Source organism: Lemur catta, chromosome 1 (assembly GCF_020740605.2).
Source record: "Lemur catta isolate mLemCat1 chromosome 1, mLemCat1.pri, whole genome shotgun sequence".
Lineage (NCBI taxonomy): Eukaryota > Metazoa > Chordata > Mammalia > Primates > Lemuridae > Lemur > Lemur catta.
This window is the reverse complement of record NC_059128.1, coordinates 144,816,587-144,829,953: the sequence shown is the minus strand read 5'-3', so window position 1 is coordinate 144,829,953 and position 13,367 is coordinate 144,816,587. Positions and strand designations below refer to the sequence as shown.

Here is a 13,367-nt window from a genome sequence, read left to right as displayed (position 1 = left end):
CGTGGTCCGAGGACCACCAGCAGTAGCAGCAGGGGAGTTTGTTAGAAGTACAGAATCTTGGGCTCCACCCCAGACTTACTGAATCAACATCTTTATTCTAGCAAGTTCCTCAGGTGTTTGCACATTTAAGTTTCTTATACTTTAGCTTGCATCAGAAGTATGGAGTTGTTAAAAAAAAAACATAGATTCGTTGGAGGTATAGTCTGAGATTCTGCAGTTCTGACAAGCTCCCAGGTGATGCCAATACTGCTGGTCTGAGGACCATGCTTTAGATTAAGGGTTGGCAAACCTTTTCTGTAAAAATCCAGTAGAAAATATTTTAGGCTTTACAGGTCTTGCAACGACACAACTCTGCCATTGTACTGTGGAAGCAGCCATAGTCAATACTCAAATGAATGGGCATGGCTTTATTGGATAAAGTTTTATTGGATAATAACAGGCAGAGGGCCAGATTTGACCCATGATTCCTAGTTTAGATGACACCTTGTTTCAAAAAAGCCCAACTTTTCACCCTCAGGTCACTTTGTTATTATGAGCTTATCAAAAGTGGTTCATAAAAAACACCCCAATCAGTGAATTGGCGGCCCTTGAAGAATCATACAAATTTACTATGATTTATTTTAAGATAAGAGCTACTGAGTATGAGAAGCCACTTCCAACAAGTTGCTATAAAAATAATTGCAGTGAAGATAAAACAAAATATGTATGCTAGCCACAGGGATTCTATTTATTTTTCTTTGGAAAGACTGAATGTGTTAATCTACATAAACCCATCAATGTGTGAATAAATATCCTTAGAAAAGTCACTCCATGGTTATGTTTAAACAGGCACAGCAGTGACATGCTGACCTGAGAAGATGCAGGCATTGGGGATGTTTTTCCGTTGTCTATCTGTAGCTGTCACAGCCCCCACACACCCGAGGAGGGCTGTGCACAGTCCTGGTTTCCCTGGCTTGCTCTGGAAGGAAACTGGTTTAGGGCAAGTTGGGCTCACACAGCAGCGCTTCCCTGTTGCAGCTCTCCCGTCATAAAGGACAGTGTTAGAGGGGGACCTGGCATGAATTAGAGCGCCACTGGCTATCCTCTGATTCCAGGAGGGAGCCTAGAAGCCCTGTGTCACAGGATGTACCTTCCTGGCATGGGTTCCCAGGTCAGGTTGGAAGGACTGTGATTGTGCATACCTACCTGTCCTTTCCATCTTCTTGACAAATGGCACTGTAGATGGTTTCATTGCCTGTGCCACATTTGCCACTATTGACAGAGCCCTGATGTTGGCACCCGATGGCCCAAAGCCACTCTGACGTCTCCTTTGCCCTCAATGCAGAGAGCTGCTGCTTGCACTTCAGTCATTTGCACTTAATTTGATTGCGTGCAGCTCTGCAGCTGGTTCTTCCACATTTCTCTTCTGGCAACCTTTCGCCAAGGAATATGTCCCAGTGACTGCTGTCCCCATGGGCCAGCCAGACCAGTAGAGCCCCAGGCAAGAGAGCGGAAAGCTGTAGGGTGTCGTAGGAGGCCCTGGAGGATCATTCTCCGAGAGCGCTTTCAGCAGAAACGAGCAGAAACTCCAGGTGCAGAGGAAAGCGTAGAACGAAGCCGGCCTGGAAGCCAGATGGGGCCCCAGCTGCTCCTGGAGCTTGACATGCAGAGCACTGGTCCCCCTGAAGCCAGCCACAGCCTCCCTCGGGGAGTCAAGCCCGCGTGGCTCCAGGCCTCCCTAGGGACGTGGAGCAGCGCCAGCCTTGTGGCTTGCCCGGGCCTGCTGTTGTGTTTATTTTCCTTTTGACCTCAAGATCTGGCCCCAGACAAGGGAATTTGAGGTTTTATTGTTTTGACCTTAACAAGTTTTCATTTGAAATGTAGGATCTGATTTTTAAAATCATCAGAGGATTCAGATGTCTTTGAAAATGTTCTTCTTCTAGTCCATACGCCTTTCTTTACTGATTCTGTCACCACAGGGGGCCTGTCCCGTAACAGGCTCCTGGTTTGCTCGGCCTTTAACTTTGACAGTTATCGTCATCATTATTGTTACTATTATCATTACTAATATCCAAGATTATTAGTATTCAAGGCTGAAAATACAGTGTTCCCTGATACATAAAACCACAAATTTATAAAACCATTAAATTGGTAAAAGATTATTTGCATACAAAATTATCTACTGCTTTAGGTAAGCTAACTGGAGCAATTCCTTTGAATGACAAGCTTCCCAGAAGCATTTAAAGTATGTTTTATGGTTGTTTAAAAAAAGAACAATAATTTGTGCATGACTCCCAGGTAAAGTACACAAACTGGCATCCTTGTGTGCCATCCCGGGGAGGTCTTTGTGGTTTCTTTGGCGGAGATGAGCAAAGGGCCTCATTGGAACTGTTTTCTATAGGGTCAAAGTCTTCCACTTTCCTGTTTTTTTGTAGGTTTAGCCAGAAGTGTGTCAAAGCTGGCATCTGAGTGTGAGCCTCCTTGTATGGCAGACAAGCTGAGCAGATGGGGGGGGTCCCACAAGGCACCAGGCTGGCAGTGCCCGGCCACCCCCATGGGTGGAGGCCAAATGTGCCAGCTCTCTGCCTCCTTTTCCCGAGGCGGGAGCCAGGCTGCCCCTCCGCTCCGTGATCAACGCAGCACCACCTGTACCGCTGGCTCCTCCCTAGGCCACAGTTTTGCCAGTCCCTGTCTTCTTCCAAAGTGCTTCTCCATCCCTGCTTTGGAGCCATTTTCTCATTATTTGGATTGGTGGCTCTGAATCAGAGCCTACAGCAAAGTTTCTGACTACCTCTGGGTGGTGGGCAATTCCTGAATCTTAGATGTATCCCCCCAGTCCCCTTTCTCCTTAGGCTTAATTTATAAATAAGATGTTCCCCCTTCCTCATCTTTCCATCAGGTACCCTCTTTCAGTGTTAGCTGGCTTTGATCCCAAAACAACTTCATTTAAGAGCAAAGAAGGAGTTAAAATAACTCACGTGAAGGGTTGGAGGGTTGTGGTCAGGGCAGGAAGATGCCTGTAAAATTCAGATCAGATGCCTTCTGTAGAATGCCAGGCCTGGATTTGTTGTGTACAATTAAACAGCTTTATTTATCCTCAACTCTTTGTGAACATGTCAGTATCAATATCCAAATATCTGGCTCTTACCACTTGTAAATCACAGCACAAAAGCTTGCATGTTTTGATTACTGGAAAATTCCATAGTTTCTCAGCATCCACTACGATCTGAAAGAATTCTCAAAAGAGACCCTAGAAGTCTATGTTTATGTGGGTGCCTGGGATGCAGAGGTATCTAGTTCAGTGATAAAATTTTTGTCTGGGCTGTATGGAGTCTTGGAATTTCGGTTCTACCCAGTCCCTCTCAAGACCCAGCCATTATCATTGAAAAATCTTACAGCAAGTTGTGTTATTTCCTCCGTAGGACAGTTCGTCTGTTATCCAGTTCATGGCCCGAGCCAAGGTGAAGGTGGATCCCACCCTTAGGGTGGTGGAAATAGCCAACGGGAACCCAGAAGAGATGATGGTGAGTCAGCCTCCCCGGGACAGCCCTCCCCAGAGGGCGAGGGAAGCTGGGCGACTTGGAGACTTGAAGCTGGGATTTGAGGATAAAGACAGTCCCTGAGCCAAGATGTTGGGTTTGTGGTAGACCCAAGACTATGCCTGCCTTGGCTTCCAGGCCCCCATGGAGAACTTCTATGGTTTTTCTTATTATAATAGCATTGTTCTTCAGGATGCCATCATTATGTGAAAGTTTCCTGCTATGATTGGCCAAAGGAAAAATAATCTGGAAGGACCCTTGATAGAGCTTGGATTTCCACTCTGAAGCCGGGACTATTTTTATCTTTCTTAGACCTTTCCCTGAAACCTCACCTGCCTTCCCAATCACATTGCTCCATGGATAAACACTGGGTTTTTAAAAACAAGTTGAACAAATTGGAGAGGTCACATCCAAACTGCCAAGACCTAGAAACTTCTCTTTCACCCTCTACCTACCCCCGTCTCATCCATCAAATGCAGTTGGCGTGCAGGCCTCAGAGATAGGGGAGGGTGCAGTGAACCACGAGGCTCAGATGTGGGGGTGTGGGAGAGGCTGGAGGGAAAATGTGGCCTTAGAATTTTACTGCCTTTTATTGTTGTTCCTGGGGGAGTGGAGAGGGCTCGTCTTTTGCTTGACACCCACACTCAGACCCTAGGGGAATAGAAGGGGAGACAGCAGCCTAGGAACTGCTTTTGCCAATGAGCCGTGCAACAGTGCTGCCTTTCTGCACCCCCTTCCACGGATTTGGGCTTCTCTCAAGGGAGACTTACCCTCTTTTGGAAGAGTCAGTGTTGCTGTGAGAAATTTGCAAACAGATAAATTCATAAAGATGATGTACTTAGAAAAGATTGTTCCCTTATGCTCCGAAAGCAATGGAGACACCACATGTCAAAATGTCAGAGTGGGGATCAGACCACAGCCCACTCTTAATAAGGGTTGGGAAGGGTTCCTATAGAAAATAAATCCTTCCCAACCCTTCCATAAAAATCTCAGTCCTGCTTCTGTTTCTGGTGAGCAAGAGACAAGAACATCAGCAAGTTCGGGATGAATGTGAACCCCTGAATGGGACCATTCAGGGGTGTTGGCACTGCAAGAGGGGCTGGGCCTTCCATGCTCAGTGCCGGGAAGGAGAGTCACATGTAGCCCTTACTGCACTATTCACATGGAGAGGTTGTCCAAGAACTGATTCTGATAGTAGAAACTGAAGGGAATCATGCTGGGTGGTTCACTACTTAGGGTCAGTTTTTCTGGCAGATCAAATATTTGGAGTTGGCTTTTACCTTTTCCTCCCTGCCTGCTGGCCATTTAACTGCTAATTCAGTCCTTCACCCAGGAAATGAAAGAGAGAGGGGGGCCCCCTGCTCATTGTCATAGTTCTGGTCAAAAAGTTTTATAGAATTATGTAATACATGGCCCACACGAGAGGGTTAGAAGGTTCTGGTAGACCACAGTGTTACCAAGTAAGAGCTGATGGAAGTAATTGACAGGTTTTCTACACGTGGAATCCCTTGTGTAGATGAAAAAATATCTCTGGGCACGTTGCCTTCGATTAGAGGACGAAGCTGTGGGATCCAGGAAGACATTGCTTAACATCCCGTAGTTGGCTTCTGAATCATCTGTACTCCCCCAAAATGCCACTTCCATTAATTACTGTTTCATTTTGAGCACTGTGGTGATATTTTCATTATCAAGAGTTGTTGGGAAGAGGCTGGCTTTTATTTTATTTTTTTTAGTGCTCCCAAGAAAAATTTAACATACACAGGAATCCCACAGTGTCCCTTCTTTTCTTTCCATGACTTTGTCTTTTCAATCCGTGAGTTAAGATGAAGTTCTACAATCTGTTGTTCTCAATTTTCCTGGCAGAAAAAAAAAAGAAAATCTTTTCTGAGTAGGAAGGTTTGCCTTTTTAGAACAAACATGTTCTTTCCTGTGTAATTCTTCTGAACGCCTGGCTCTCTGACAACCCTCCGTCTGAAGGGGAATTTCCATAGAGGCCAGCCACCGAATTTAAGTCAGGCAAAATTTCACAAGATTTTGGATTAAGCACCAAATTATTATGCCCTTGAAAGGAACAAGAAATGTACTTGTGTCTGGTATGAAGCAGGGGTGGGTGAGAAGAGGAAAACAATCTGATTTTTAGCCATATAATGTGTACACAATGGTAAATTTAACTGATAGGTAAATCAAATAATTTTCCTGTGATTCGTTGTCTTTTATGCCATGGTCCAAGCAGTGCTTTACAGAGCATTTGGGTGGATAGAAATATATTGTAGATTCTTGAGGCATTTGCCTTGTTTATTAATGGCTGGCTCCAAAGTACTTCCCAGGTAGCACATTAGCACGTGTCCAAGACCAATCACAACAACCTTTCCTGGCTTCCGACAGACCCAAACCTGAGAATTCCAGGTGAGATTTGTGCGACTGCAGAATGAGAGTGCTGGCTGCGAGGTGCCAATGTTATGTTGAATTTCATATTCAACCCAATTCTACTTATTAATACTTTTCAGGGAGTAAGTAGCGGACAAGGGGGGAAAGGTCAGAAAGTGCTGGTTGGGGCCCACAAAAATAATAAAAATGAAGAGCAAGAGGAACATAGCTAATCGTGCCCTGGAAAGCTGGCCCTTATAAAGAGAAGGAATTCATCTCAGAGAGCTACTTGAGAAGGAAAATTTGAGTAGGCTCCAGAGACGTTTATACCTACTCATGCAGCCGTAGAAAGGTTTCAGATGATATTGAGGGGTTTGGGGGGGGCGTGCCTGACCCTTGAATTGGCCACTGAAGCCCACAAATGAGGAAAAAGACTCAAGTACCCCATATTTTAAGAATCATTGCCAACAATGGAGGCCAGAAACTCCCCCCAGGCAAACCAAGACTTTATAGAATTGGCTCTGTTACTGTGAGATACTGCCCCAGCCTCCCTTCTCAGTCTGTATAAGAAGCTGGCATGAATTCTTGGTATTTTATTGATATTTCAAATAGCAGAATATATGATAAATGAGTAAGTCCACAAATGAGTAGGTAAGCTGCTGCCATGTGAAGTGTGCACCAGACTGAGATCTTAGGTGCAAACAGGAAAGACTGTATCTATTTTGCTTCAGCAAAATCAGAATGGGTCAGTAGCTCTCAGAGCTGCCAGGAAGGCTGCAGAAGCAGCCTGAAGATATGAGAGTGGTCCAGCAACCTGGGGGATCCAGGCTGGGTCCAGCTATAGGACGTCTGGCCTGGTACCCTGGGTACTGGGCACAGCTGTCCCTGGCTTCCCTCCACCTCCTGTCCGGGAGTCAGGCAGGACGCTGCTGAGGTTAGGCTCCTGTCCCTGGGGACCAGGACCCCCAGGGAGAGCAGGTCACTGTAGTGGGGAGGAGGAGCCCTGCCTTACCTGAGAATCCCCCCCAACTCCATGTGGTGGGATCCCCAGCAATGGAAGTGGGGTCTCCTCCTATAGTGAGGGTCAGCATGGGGCCAGCCAACCTCTGGCTCTTCTTGAACTCCCATCTGAGCCAGAGTCTTAGTTGAATCACGTAGACACATTTTTGGTGGCAATTTTCTGGGCAAGCTGCAGTCTTAAGGAGAGAACATGAAAAGCTTTGTCCAAAGGTGGTTGAGGAGTGTTTGTGCTTTTTGCTTTGTTTTGTTTTAAGAAATAATACACATGAACGAGTGATGGTTCCTTGCTGGTGTGACAGGGCACATGTTTGGGGCCCTTAATCCTCTGCCACAGGAGAGGAATTCACCTCCCTCAGGAAACCCAAAATGCCATGTGCATCCCTTACCCTACACATGGGGAGAGAAGTCCCCAGGGATCCCACTGTGCCCTTCCTGGGTTAGGACCGCTGAGTCCTTTCTTCTAGTGGATGAAGGGCTCTGACACCTGGGTAGAAGAAATCACTTGCCCAAGAGCTCACAGTGGCCAAGACAAGGGTTGGATCCAAAATTTTTGGCTCCCAGCCTGGTGGTTTTCCCTACCTCCCTGCATCCACTTGGTCACATGGGAAGGCACTGAGCCCTTTTGGATGAAGGGGCCCAGGCAAATGCAGAGCTATCCAGGATGGAAAGAAAATAATTGACTTGTTTTAAAGCATCTCTGTTAAAGCCGCACAGGTGCCCGTGGAGCCAGCCAGCTCCTTCAGACCGAACCCGGCTCTCCTCGTTCCAGCCGGGACTCTCCCTTCTCAGTCTAGCCAGACCCCAGAATGGAGCCTCGTGACTGCAAGCCGAGCTTTCGCTTCTGAACAAACCTCCCCAGTCAAGCACTCATTGATCAGAGCAGCAAGGTCCAACTTCATGTTCTCTGAAGCCATCTAGGCTCAATTCTGTGTTGGCTCTTTCAGGAAGTCAAAGAAAATCCTGGATTCAAATTCCATCTCCCCTGCATCTTGTGTGATTTTGGGTGTCCAGTAAGCTCTGGGAACCTCAGTTTCTTTGTCCATAACATGGGAAAGCTGCTTCCTGCTTCCTGGAGTTGTTGAGAGGGTTCCGCGATGCCAGTAGGAAGCTCCTACAGAAAGAGCAGGCGCCGGCCCCTGCCCAGCACACCCGAGCGTCTCCTCAGCCCTCCCAGCAGGTGAACTGCCCCTTCGTACCCGTGCCTGATGCTGCCCTCCCCCTGCCCCAGCCAAAGACCAGAGGGAGCATTTTCTTTCTTTTTTTTTTTTTTTTTTTTTGAGACAGAATCTTGCTTTGTTGCCCGGGCTAGAGTGAGTGCCGTGGCGTCAGCCTAGCTCACAGCAACCTCAACCTCCTGGGCTTAAGCGATCCTACTGCCTCAGCCTCCCCAGTAGCTGGGACTACAGGCATGCGCCACTATGCCCGGCTAATTTTTTTTTCTATATATATATGTTTTTTAGTTGGCCAGATAATTTCTTTCTATTTTTAGTAAAGACGGGGTCTCACTCTTGCTCAGAGCTGGTCTCGAACTCCTGACCTCTAGCGATCCACCCGCCTTGGCCTCCCAGAGTGCTAGGATTACAGGCGTGAGCCACCGCGCCCGGCCCAGAGGGGGTATTTTCTAACATGGCAAACAAAGGTTACTCCAAAAGATGCCACTTATTGTTCCTTTGTTGTACTGCTTCTAGATGCAAAGTTTACAGTTTTTACTGTCAGGAAATAGACTATGACTTGTTCTTTACCATTTATGTGGCCAATTACATTTAAAATCATGTTCCATATGACAATAGAATTTTCCCCCTTGAACCTCAGGTTCCGTTGAGGTGTAGGGTTGAGAGGAGGGTTGGGAGGCCATCGCCACCCCCACCTTGCACATCAGCAGAAGGTGCAGGCAGTTCTTTCTCCCCCACCACCCCCACATGTAAGAATTAAGCTTTGAACATCAGGAATTGAGAAAAATCTCAAACACATGAGTCCTATATTGTAATGGTCATTATTTGCTTATTCATTTGAGGGATATAAATTGAGGGTGTGCTAAGGGCCAGACACGGTCCTGCCCTCCCGGAGCTGAGGGGCAGCGGGCAGTCAGCAAGGATGCACATAGGGTTTTATTTACAGTAGAGGCTAGTCCTGAGGGTGTAACCTGCTTTAGATCGGGGGTCAAAGGAATGTTTCTCCAAGGAAGCTGAGACCTGATAGGTGAGAAGGAATTAGATTGCCAAGCAAGGGGAACAGTGTCTAAGTTGGGGGGAAAGATATATGAAGACGCAGATGGCTTGGCATGTTTGAGGCACTGAAAGACCAGGGCAGCAGGAACCTGGTGAGCGGTGCAGGGAACCGTGATGGAAGACATAGGCAGCGTCCACGCCAGGTAACACCACTGGGCAGTTACAAAGGAAGGCCACAGATAGCTTCTGTTTTGAGCAGGGAATGGCATTATCCAATGAATATTCTGTAAAACTCACAGGCTACTGTGTGGACAGTGGATTGTAGACGGAATGGGTAGAAATAAGGAACTTGTTAGAAGGCTGTGACTGTCACCTGGCAGGAGTAATGGTGGCGGAGGAGACAGAAGTGGACAGTAGATCTGCAACAGTGAAGCTGTGGTGACCAGTGCTAGCGGCATGTGGGGAATACCTGTCCTGAAGGGTAGGGAGGGATCAGACGACACCTTGGCGTAAAGCTCCGTGCATGGCACTTCCAGTCGGGTGCTTGGTTAATCGTGGCTATCACTGCAAAAAGGGATGAGGAGAGGATGAACCAAATGAAAAATGAGTCTCCCCCCAACCATCAAGTCATGACCAGCTTACCCTAAATCAAAGGTTTCCAGGTATCATTATGATTATCATTATTATTTTTAAATAATAGAACCCATTTCTAAATTGAAATAATGCTTTGGTTGAATCAGGGGTGGGGTTCCTGGGACTCCCCAGTTTATATCTTCATTTTCCCTTGGTGGCCTCGGCACCCCTGCACTGGACCTGCACTCCTGGCGTCCAAGGAGAGCACCGCTCTGGAAGGTTGTATTTCAAAACAAGGTTGCCCAGCCTGTCAAATTCTTTCTCTAGACACTAATTGTATCCCCAGTAAGTATGAACAAGATGAAACTTTTACCCTCCAGACTTCCACAGCCCCAAACTGGTTAACACACACACGTGCGCATGCATCCACACGCACACCCCCGAGGTGCAGTATGCATGTGTGCTCAGCGTGCCTGGCTGAAGAGGTCAAAACAGGCTTCATGGAAGGAGTGACCCCTGAATGAGTCCTGAAGGAATGTTCTAGGTGTACCAGGGAAGGTGGGGCATTCCAGATGAAGTCAGGTGGCGCCTTGGGCTGGGTTCGCAAGAAACAAGCCCTGAGATGAGGGTGTGTAAGTCGTTCATTAAGGAGCTGCCTCTGGCAAGACCTAGAAGGAAGTGAAGGGAAGCAAGGGCGAGAATTTCAGGGGACATCCCAGCCTCCACCTGATCCTGTGGGGACTCTGGAGCACCAGTAACACTTTGGAGTTTGTCACACCTTGAAGCGAGGGAGCTGGACTTTCCCGATGCTGTGTGGTCGCTGGCTGGGGGCCTCCCCAGAGGGAGTAAACTCCAAGCTGCTTTACCTGTTTCCGTGCACCCTGGCATGAGTGGCTTCTAAAAAAGATGCAAACCGCTAGAAATGAAAGGATGCAAACTCTGAGGGTGGGGCAGGCCAAACCAATAGAGGGGACCCTGGGGATCCGGTCAGAGGACCAAGAGTGTCGGCCACACGTGGAAATGTTCTCCGCTCAAACCTTGGGCGCTTTGCTCCGTGTGCGCGTCTGTGTTTCATTGCACTGAATGATCTCACTGTCATAGGGGTGCTCACATCTGCTCAGTGCCTGTGATGTGCTGTGACTGTCTCCTGTCATTCTAACATCGCCCTGTGCACTAGGTGCTGCTACTTCCACTTCCTGTAGAAGTAGCTGAGGCACCTGCCTGCCGTCCCACAGCTTGTCGGTGGAGGAGCCCAGACTGGCCGCAGGCTCACCCTAAGTCTAACCCCTTGCTCCTCTGGCCCGTGCTGCGCCATGGCCCGGCACCCACACACAGTGGGAGCGCCATTCGGAGCAGGTGGGAGCAATCAGTCCTGGGTAGTAAACAGCTGACCCTCTGTCTTGGGAGTGACCCTGGGCTCTAAAGGCCTCAGAAGCACATCATGTTCAGACTTTGTGGTCGGTTGATTCTGGGACTCTTCCCAGTGTGTCCTGGTCCTCAACCAGTTGCACAGATATGCAGTCATGAGGAGAACCAACACTCCTTGTTGATTCTTAACAGCTGGAGGTAAGCGAGCTTCCCTTGTCTTCCCTCTCTGAAGGGCAGTCGTGAGGATTATCAGACTAGTAGATAGAAACCCTTGCAGCATAGCGCCCAGCACCTACTAAGTACTCTACAAATGTGGCCCCATTTTTAATAACAAAGGAATTAGCACCAGCCCACCTCATTCCTCTGCAAATTCTAACAGAGCAAGGACTTTCTGGAACATGGCACCTGGCAGACATGGGGCGTGTTTGACATCTCTGTTTATCACAGCACAGACTGAACAGTATTGATCTTGCCAAGTGCACAGTTTATTTTCTGTTGATTTACACCGTCACTGTAAGTCTCCCTGTGCCCCTGACCTGAAAGGCTTTCTGAAGGCTGTGTTCTTACGGCAGCTTGAGACCTGGGTCTGCTGAGGACATTTCTTCCACCTCCCATCAGCCTTTGTCCCTCCTCCCTCCCCCACATCCCTACTGGCTATTAGGTGTAATCAGAAGCAGGTGGAAATGTCATTTCATTGTCCCAGATGTTCTTCTCTTTCCACTTTTTACTTTACGTAACTTTGTTCCTTCTGTTGAGACAAGCGTGTGATGTTGACTGCAGAGAGCATCTTGCTGTTGTAATTGACCTTTAGCCGGCCCGGATCTGGGGTTGAATCTCCTCTTGGGTGGTGTTGACCGGGCTGTCCTCCCTCCATCACTGGAAGCCCTCTGTCCAGCAGAGGCCTGGGCCAGCTGTACCCCCATTGTGGTCATATTCTCAGGCCTGGGCATTTCCAGCTGTTACATTAGGCATATTTGCTGTGGTCTGAACATAAAAGTTTCCAGAAACACAGAAGTGAATCAAGTGCTGTGGTCAGGTTCACCAGCTGCCTCAGACTGTTGTTCCCTGACACCAGCTTGCCAATCTCAGTGCGTTAAACTTTACAGCAGCAGGCAGGGTGCCCAGCATCTGGGCCTGCATCACCCCAGCCTGATGTCTGCCCGCCTCAAAGGCTCCCCTGAGACAAACCCGCGTGTTCCTCATTTTCTTCTGTTTTGTTAATTAGCATCCAGTGTGTGAGCCCTCCAGCCAAGGTCCGTGCCATGCCGTCGTCCGTTCCTTCGCTGGACAGAACTCTTGCCTTTCCTATCTCTCAGCCTCTCACCACCCCTACAACCACTCCCCTGAAACCAGCAGACTCCCCTGCATCCTCAGTCGGGTTTCTATTTCCACACCACCTCCTTTCTTATTAGCAGCCTGGATCTACCTGGGGAAAGCACTTCCGCTGCAACCCTCTTACTGGGGCTGTTTGTTCCTCGTACCTCCACAGGCAGTTCTCCCTGCTAATCTATATTCATTCTGCAGCTAGAGTGCTCTTTGCAAAAGGCAAATCATATCACTCTGCTGCTCAGCACCCGCCACTGGCTTCCCATTCCTCTTACGGTAAAGCATATAATTCTCTCTCCAGCCTCATTGTGAACACCTTCTTGTGGCTTCTTGTTCATTCTGTTTGCTCCAGCCCGCTGGCTGATGGCAGCATCTCACCCTTGCCAAGCTCGCTGCTGCCAACAGGGCTCTGCACATGCTGTTCCCTCTCCTTGGAATGATCTTCCCTCCCTTTTTTGGCTAGTTAACTTCTGCATGTCCTTTAGCTCTTAGCTCAAGCAGTTCCTCAGGGAACTCTTTGCTGACCCCCAGGCCTCTCTAAGAATCTTTTATAACCATGAATCTCTCCCTTATGGCATTTTCCATGGTTATAATTTTGCATTTATTTGTCTACCTTGGCCAGGATTCTATAGAAAGAAGCTGGAAGTTCTATGAGGACAAAGACAGCCTGTTTTATTCATCAATGAGTCTCCACAGTTGTCTAGCACATAGTTGGAGCTACATACACACTTGTTGGATGGATGGGTAAAAGGATAGATGGACAGACAGAATGGATGGACAGATGGACAGACAGATGGGTGGGTGGCTGGGCAGATGGGTGGATAGATGGCCAGGACTCCCCCAAAATCAGTAACATTTGCCAATATATTTTTGAAGTAGAGAGAAAATAATCACACTTGGAGACTCCAGCTCCAAATCCCATCATCTCTTTTGTTACAGACTGAACCATATCCATGTTTCATCTGATGTAATGGCAGAAAGGATGTTGAATTTATTAATTTGTGCATTCATGAATCATGTAGTGAAT

General features: G+C 47.9%; 1 protein-coding gene across 4 annotated transcripts in view; it reads left to right on the top strand.

The window, feature by feature from the left end:
- ITGA9 (integrin subunit alpha 9) overlaps positions 1-13,367 on the top strand; it is a 328,677-nt gene that overhangs the window by 297,301 nt on the left and 18,009 nt on the right. For all 4 annotated transcript variants that reach the window (XM_045536738.1, XM_045536741.1, XM_045536745.1 and 1 more), the window contains one exon: positions 3,402-3,503. In XM_045536738.1, the coding sequence (XP_045392694.1) occupies positions 3,402-3,503 (102 nt within the window). The remainder of the gene's footprint in view (positions 1-3,401; positions 3,504-13,367) is intronic.